Consider the following 8,289-nt stretch of genomic DNA (forward strand, 5'->3'; position numbering starts at 1 on the left):
AAAGCCGGAAGTGGCGCTGTGGCTCAAGTGGTAGAGCGCTAGCCTTGAGCTGAAGAGCTGAGGGACAGGGCCCAGGCCCAGAGTTCAGGCCCCATAACCGGGCCCCCCAAAAAAAGAAAAGATTAAGCATGGTTAGTATCCATTTATACAAAGAAACCTAAGCTTTATACAAAGGGAATCACAGCAAAGTCTAGGCATACCTAGTCTGGTAAAGCAAAGCAAACCTAAAACAACAACAGCAACAACAAAACACTGAGCATTTAAATTTAGCTGCCCTAAACTTCTGGAAAGAATCTGAAATAGCTTAGCATGAGTTAGGAAACAAAACAAAACCATTTTCCTCATTATAAAACTTACAGACATTTTTGTTTGTTGGTTGGTTGTTTTTTTGGTATTACTAGCCCTTGTACTTGCCTGGCAGGAGGAACTCTACCACTTAAGTCATGCACTTAGTTCTATTGCTTTCATTATTTCCTAATGGAGCTTCCTCCCCCACCCCTCCCCCTACATTTACGCTTCCCATTTAGATGGGATGAAAAACACATGCCACTGCAGTTTTTATTGGTTGAGATGGGTTTCTCATGAACATCTTGCCTTGGCTGGCTTCAAACCATCATACTCCTGATCTCAGCCTCCCCAGTAGCGGAATTACAGGCATGAGCCAGCTAGCTTCTTTTTTCTTTTTTAATCAGACCGTATTGAACTTAAAAGAAATAACTCACTAAGGTGGAGTTGCAGGCTCTTCTCAAAGCCCTAAGTCTCAGCTGTCTTTCACTGTGGGGAAGAGGGGAGACAGGGGGTGCAGATGACGCACAGAGCATCCTTCAGGCTGACTTAGCCACATACCTGGCACTTGACGGGACTCCTTCATGCCCAGGATATCCCTGATGTAGAGTTTTGCAAAGGCTAGAAACACAGGATCCAAACCCCACAAGAGGGAGGGGGTCTCCTCTTCACTCGGGCTGGATTCAGACTGCATCAAGAGGCTGGGCTGTGGCATCCAGCTAACCCCCAAGGCTCTGCTTCACTGAGTTCAAGCACCTCTACAAGACACAGAAGTCAGGATGAGGGGCGTCGAACGTGGGCGAGGTTGGCATGGGCCTGGACTCTTCTCAGGTGGGCATCTTGGAAGCCCAGAGGTCCAGGGCTCTGTCAAACTCTATTCGGGAATGTGGAAGGCGGCCTTCCTCTACCCTGCCCCCAACATGCCAACTTAGGACACAGCTAACCAGCTTTCCCCTGGGCGACACCGTCGATACGTGCGTGCCCTGAGTCCCCCTCCCATGGGTGGGTGCGGGGAGTAAGCAAGGGGCGCCCTGTCTGCCAAGCCCCTGGTTTCAGGGCACCATCCGGGGCCTTGGCTGAAGCCCGGACCCGGTACTTCCGCTTTTCGGGCTGAACTGAACCAAAAAAAAAAAAAAAAGGAAGCAAAAAAAAAAAACCAACAAAAGGACGGGCCTCGGCGCCGCCCACCGCACCCGTTGCCAAGGCTGGCGACTCCCAGCCAGGCGCTCCCGCCCCTAGGCAGCGCTGGCGGCCGCCACCCCGCAGCTTGCAGAGGCGCCTCACCAGTTCCGGCGAGGCCCGGATGCCGTGCCCGGAAGCCACCCGGTTCGCCCGCTGGAGCATTTCCTTCCTCGACTCCGCCCTTGCAATTATCCCCGAGGCCCCGCCCACAACCGCAGATCACGCCTGCCATTCACAGCTCTTCCCGTCCCACCAGAGGCCCCGCCCAAGCCCCCCAGGTGGCTGTGGGCGTGCCTGGCGCCTCCGCAGGACAGAGCTACCCTCCAGCCCTCCTCAGGCTTAAGCCCTCGGACCCCGCGAATCCCACCTTCCTGCAGCCTGAACCACAACTTCCAAGTTGTGCTGGCTGGGCCCTGGATCCAGGACTTCCAAGGGATTGAGATAGGATCCAACCCTTTTTAAATGTTTGGTTCCCAATTTATTAAATAAACAACAAAATTAGGCTGGTCAACAGCAGGATTGCATTGTGGCATATTTTAAATCTCTCTTCACAGCTGATAAAAGATCCACGGCTTGAAACACTACAGTCCCTCTTGGAGAAAATGTCAGTATCTCAGTTGAGCCTCTGAGTGAAAGAGAGATATTGTCTCTATAATAGATTAATTCTTCAAGATCATGTCACTACATTTTGTCTCCTCTCCTCTTTCTTTGTCTATAGTCTGGAATGTTGAACCCTTAACCTTGAGATGCTGGAATTTTGACCATCTTCAAGGTGCCCTGTCCCCAGCAGTCCTAATTGGAAGCAAGAAAAGATAGCCATATTCCACATCCATAAATAAAGAAGCTATATCACATCACTGGAGATGGCCAGAGTTATTCCTAATTTACAAAGCCATGGCAGGAGGTTTACAGGTCACACCAGCCAACCAGTTCCAAACCAGGCAGGTGGTGGTCAAAGAGAATTGTTAAAGTATTTATCAGAGAAGGCACTTTAACCCTTTGGAATGGAAAGTGTATGTCATTAGACTCTTGGCATCTAATTACCTCATTGGACACCGAAGAAGCTGAAAAGCAAGAGTCCCTGGTAAAATACAATATCACCTAGATTCTACTGCACTGAAGAGATGGAACTGTGGAGTTTATGATCTAATGAAGACACCTCTCTAATCGGAGGGAGGCTCTCCCCAAAGAAACACAACCAGTAGGACAAATGCTCACCTGTCAGGTGGGGACAGACAGGTTGGGTGACATTTTCCTGACTCCACATCTGCTCAAGGGTGGGAACCCAAGAAGAAAATGACTCCTAGATGTACTCAGAGGTTGAGATGACTTCAGGAGTCAGTGTCATGGCTCTCTGGGATAGTGGGTTGGAAATAAGAACCTTTAAAGACTCTGCAATTACTGGGAGGCTTGAGAAAGCCACACACAGGTGATGCCATCTTTTACAATGAAGGAGGACTCTGGGAGGAAGGAGTGTTCCTTCTCACCTAAACCCCAAACAGAAAGCAATAGGTTGTCATTGAACTTAAGATGACTTGTAGAACAGAATTTCCAGATGGCAGAAATACCCAGAGGAATTTGGGGAAGATCCTTGTCTTTTCAGTCTTTTTTGTTGTGGTGGTTGTTGGTCATGGGGCTTGAATTCTGGACCTGGGCGCTGTCCCTGAGCTTTTCTGCTCAAGGCCAGCACTCTACCACTCTGAGCCACAGTTTTCTGGTTAATTGGAGATAAGAGTCTCATGGACTTTCCTGCCCGGGCTGGCTTTGGACTATGATCCTCAGATCTCAGCCTCCTGAGTAGCTAGGATTACAGGTATGAGCCATCAGCACCCAGCTCTTTAGTCTTTATCACTGTAGATTTTAAGTCTTCCTGGAGCAACCACCTGGATGTATAAAAATCATCAGTCCTATGGTTTTCCAGCACAGCCCTCCCCAGCACTGCAAAGCAGCCCAACTGTTAGCACTCAGGCTGGGAAACTTTTCTTGTGGCTTTTCAATGTGAAATAACATAATAGACATTTTTTGTCAGAATATATAATTCTTTCTGGAAGATTAAGAGAGTAACCAATTCTTGTGGAAAATGGGGACAGGAAGGGCAGATTCTCATGTGTTAAACTTTTTTTTTAATTTGTGATACTGGGTCTTATACTTGCAGGCACTCTACACTTAAGCCACAACTCCACCCAGCCCTTCAAATTCTCTTTCTTTCTTTTTTTCTGTTGGTCATGGGGCTTGAAGTCAGGGCCTGGGCTCTGTCCCTGAGCTCTTTTGTTCAAAGTGGTAGCACTTTGAGCCATAGTGCCACTTCTGGTTCCGGTGGTTAATTGGAGATAAAGTTTTACAGGGACTTTACTGCCTAGGCTGGCTTTGAACCACGGTCCTCATATCTCAGCCTCCTGAGTAGCTAGGATTATAGGCATGAGCCACCAAAGCCCAGCCCTTCAAACTTTTCTTTTTGTTTTCTTTTTTTATTTTTTTGTTGGTTGTGGGGCTTGAACTCTGGGCCTGGGTGCTGTCCCTCAGCTCTTCAGCTCAAGGCTAGCATTCTACCACTTGAACTATAGCACCAATTCCAGCTTTTTCTGTTTATCTGGTGCCGAGGAATCAAACCCAGGGCCTCATGCATGCAAGGTAAGCACTCTACCATTGAGCCACCTTCCGAGCTCCTCAAACTTTTCCTTGATGTACATATTTTTGGCATCTTTACAGGTAGAATAGAATTTGTCCATTTGAAAATGTGGTTCAATTTTCTGTTAAAATTTTATTTTATCTTTTTTTTAATTTAATTTAATTTAATTTGTGAACATACTGTACAGAGGGGTTACAATTACATGGGCAGGATAATGCGTACATTTCTTACCAAGCATTGCAGCCTCCTCCTTTGTTTACCCTTCACATCCCTTCCCAGCCTCCCCTCTCCCCCCCCAATCCCAATCCTTCTTCTTTCCCCCTCCCCCTGACCCCCCCACCCTGCACCGACATTGTAAAGCTCGTTTTCGACATGACAACTTGTACTACTCATTGTTGCAACAGGCCCACCTGTATCCTTAAACAACTGGTTTTTCCCCATCTCCTCCACAAGTTATACTGACATCAAATATAATGAAAGCAGGGGTTATACTGTCTGTTAAAATTTTATAATTGACAATGATATCTTTTTTAAGCAAATGCTAATAAAGTTTTATGGGAAGTGAGTTCCCTCTCTTTCTCTCTCTGTAAGCCAAGGCTGAACTCAAACTTCAGATCTTCCTGCCACTTCTGATTACAGGTGTTTAACACCTTACCCAACTCTGAGCCCTCTTGTTGACTAGGCCTCAACCTTGGCTTCCAAAGATTGGTTTAACATAGAACATGGTTTCTAACAGCTCAAGGTCATATTCTAGTCCCCCTTAAAATGCCTACCCAATAGAGCACTAGCCTTGAGCAAAAAAAACGCTCAGGGACAATTTACAGGTCAAGTTCAATTCCCAGGATCAGAAAAAAGAAAGAAAGAAAGAAGGAGAGAGAGGGGGGAGGGGGAGAGGGAGGAGAGAGGGAGAGAAGGGAGAGTTTTGTTTAAGGCTAATGCTTTACTACTTTATCCACAGCTCTACTTCAGGCTTTTTTGGAGCTAAATTGGAGATAAAGAATCCTTCAGCCTCTGTCTGGGCTGTCTTCCAACTGTGATCCTCAGATCTCAGCCTCAGCTAGGAGTACAGGTGTGAGCTACCAACTTCAGCTCTAAAGACTTTGAAATAAGAGTAAGTCTCAGTTACTCATAGTCCCTGCTCCTTTCTCGAACAATCTGGGATATGTCTTAATCTTTAGAATTACCAGTTAAGACAAAAATCTTGTATTAAAAAAATCCTTCCTCATCCCAAAGCATTTCCCCTTTCCCTTACTTCTTTTTTATAATATAAAATATATTTTATTTAGTATATTATTAGAATTCACTTTATAATACTTAGTACTCTGTATTTAAAATACAGAGACATACTCAGTCCCCCATTTGACCATAACTCTTTTTCTACTTGCTTAGTAGAATAATCAATAATAAACCTCTAAGCCAAACTTCTAAGCCAAAGCAGGAACTTTTATCTTTTTGTCAGTCGTGGGGCTTGAACTCAGAGCCGAGGTACTGTCCCTAAACTCAAGGCTAGTGCTCTACCACTTTGAGCATCAGTGCCACTTCCGGTTTTCTGGTGGTTAACTGGAGATGTGTCTTATGGATTTTACTGCCTAAGGTGGCTTTGAACCACAATCTTCAGATAATAGACTCCTGAGTAGCTAGGATTACAGACATGAGCCACTGGTGCTGGGCTAAAAGCAGGAACTTTTTTTCTTTTGGTGCTCACCCTGGGGCTTGAACTTGGGGCCTGGGCACTGCCCTCTTGGTTAAAGCAGAAACATTTAAGCAACTCACATTGATAGAAAAGACAGCTTTTATCATACAGGGCCCTGGGCTAGATCCTCAGCTCTGAAATATCAGTATAAACAAAAGCAAAAGGGAGAAATAAATTTGTAACTTTGGAGTATGTGGCCTATAACTGTGGTGTAAGTTATAAGAATGAAGTGATAGGCTTCATTAAGTGAGATAATATGGTCTATACATACAGCAGGAACAGGTAACTCCTCAATATACTATATGGTAGGAGTTAAGCAAATTTTTATTTTTATTTTTGTTAGTCATGGGCTTGTACTCTGAGCTTGGGTGCTGTCCCTCAGCTCTTCAGCTCAAGGCTAGCACTATACCACTAGAACCACAGCGCCACTTCTGTTTTTCTGAGTGGTTTATTGGAGATAAGAATCTCACAGACTTTCCTACCTGGGCTGGCTTTGAACCACAGTCCTCAGATCTCAGCCTCCTGAGTAGCTAGGATTACAGGCATGAGCGACAGGCACCCAGCTAAGCAGATTTTTTTTTTAATGGAGCTGTCCATTCATTCATTCATTCACTAATTCATGAAGCATCTTTCCTAGACATGGGGGGATAAGAAGGAGACAGGAGAGATGAGTTCAGGTCTCATTAAACCTCTGTTTTTGTTGGTGGAAAGGGGGAGGGCAAAGACAAGAAATGAAAAATAAGAACAGATTGTTGTCAGTGTTTTGAAGGAAATAGGAAGTGTGTTGGGATTGCTCCTAAGGGAGTGTGAGATCTACTTTCATTAGCTGAGATGACGGAACAGGAGAGAGAGAGAGAAAGAGAGAGAGAGGAAGAGAGTGGTTGCCTGAGCAATTGGAGTAGGACAGAAGGCAGACAAAGGACTTAGCAGGCCACGACAAGCTGTTATCCTCAGTTTTCCTATCTGCCCAGAAGACATGAGGATGACAAGGCAGGTTCCTGGGCAGCAGCCTGACTGGAGAGGGCAGCTTCAGAGGACTCTGCCTGAAGACCAAGACTGGAGATAGATTTTTGAAGGGCTTTTTGAATGAACTGCTACTTTTACTCCTTGCAAACAATGGAGGGATGGATTATTGGTCAGAGGAATGCTTTAATGAATTAGGAAATGGTGATGATACCTGCCGCATCTGACATATTCTGGTGGGAAATATCAATTTACTGGATGTAGCCTGGAAATTGTGCCTTACCAACATTCACCAACTGGTGAGGAAGAGATTATAATAAGAAGATATTGATGGCCTATTGTAGTGGTCCTCCTCTTTATATCATTTGTCCTCCTGCTTCCTAAATAAGCTTGCTTAGTCTCCTGTGTCATCTCTCTCTCTCTGTCTCTCTGTCTATCTCTCTCTCTCTCTCTGCTTCTGTCTTTCCTCCCACCCCTTTGGCAGGTAGGCATACTCTTCCATTCGTGTGTGTGTGTGCAAGCGCATGCACTTGAACTCAGGCTTGAACTCAGGCTTTAACTTAAGGTCTCATGCTCTCTCTTAGCTTTTTCTACTCAAGATTGGCACCCTACCACTTGAACCATACCTCCTCTTCTAGCTTTTTGCTAGTTAATTGGAGAATCTTTTGGATTTGCCTGCCGAGGCTGGCTTTGAATTGTCATCCTCAGATCTCAGCCTCCTGAGTAGATAGGGTTATATGCATACGCCACTGACACCCAGTAGAATAAAGTATTTGTAATCAAAGTCTGCACATTGTTTATGATGATGACGATGATGATGATGATAATGTCAGTTGTAGGGCCTGAACTCTGGGTTTGGGCGCTGTCCCTCAGCTCTCCATCTCAAGGCTAGTACTCTACCACTTGAGCCACAGCACCACTTTCAGTTTTCTGGTGGTTAATTGGAGATAAAAATCTCACTGACTTTGCTGCCCTGGGTGGCTTTGAACCGCAGTCCTGAGATCTCAGCCTCCTGAGTAGCTAGGATTACAGGCGTGAGCCACTAGCACCCAGCTTGCACATTATTTTTTAAAGACATAATGCTATTATATACTTAGTAGAGTACAGTAGGAGACAAACATAACTTTTATAGGCACTTGGAAACCCAGCATTCATATGACTCACTTTATTGCAGTATTTGCTTAATTATGGTCTATAACCAAACCTGTACTATCTCCAAAGCATGTTTGTAATTGGCTCTTTGTTTTTATCTAACCTGATAAACTTGGCATTTTGATTAAGATATTTAGACAATTCACATTTAACTTAATTATTGATAGGATTCAGTTTATAGCTGCTACTTTTCTATGTACCATAAGAATCTCATGGACTTTCCTGAGTAGCTAGGATTATAGGTGTGAGCCACCAGTGCCTGGCTTCTGTGAGACTGTTACCTCCAATTAACTACCAATAAACCTAAAGTGGCTCTGAGGCTCAAAGTGGTAGAATGCTAGCCAGGAGTGAAAAAACTTAGGGACAACGCGTAGGCCCAGAGTTC

The 8,289-nt window shown here is 45.0% G+C and overlaps 1 protein-coding gene across 6 annotated transcripts in view; it reads right to left on the reverse strand.

Moving 5' to 3' along the window:
• Obfc1 (oligonucleotide/oligosaccharide-binding fold containing 1) overlaps positions 1-1,646 on the reverse strand; it is a 36,540-nt gene extending 34,894 nt beyond the window's left edge. For 2 of the 6 annotated variants that reach the window (XM_013017657.1, XM_013017651.1), the window contains exon 1: positions 847-1,380. In XM_013017657.1, coding sequence (XP_012873111.1) covers positions 847-1,000 — 154 coding nt within the window. In that variant the 5' untranslated portion in view covers positions 1,001-1,380. The other 4 variants (XM_013017656.1, XM_013017652.1, XM_013017655.1 and 1 more) reach the window with 4 other exon arrangements.
• Between the last annotated feature and the right edge of the window lie 6,643 nt (positions 1,647-8,289).

Source organism: Dipodomys ordii, unplaced genomic scaffold (assembly GCF_000151885.1).
Source record: "Dipodomys ordii isolate 6190 unplaced genomic scaffold, Dord_2.0 Scaffold36, whole genome shotgun sequence".
Taxonomy (NCBI): Eukaryota; Metazoa; Chordata; class Mammalia; order Rodentia; family Heteromyidae; genus Dipodomys; species Dipodomys ordii.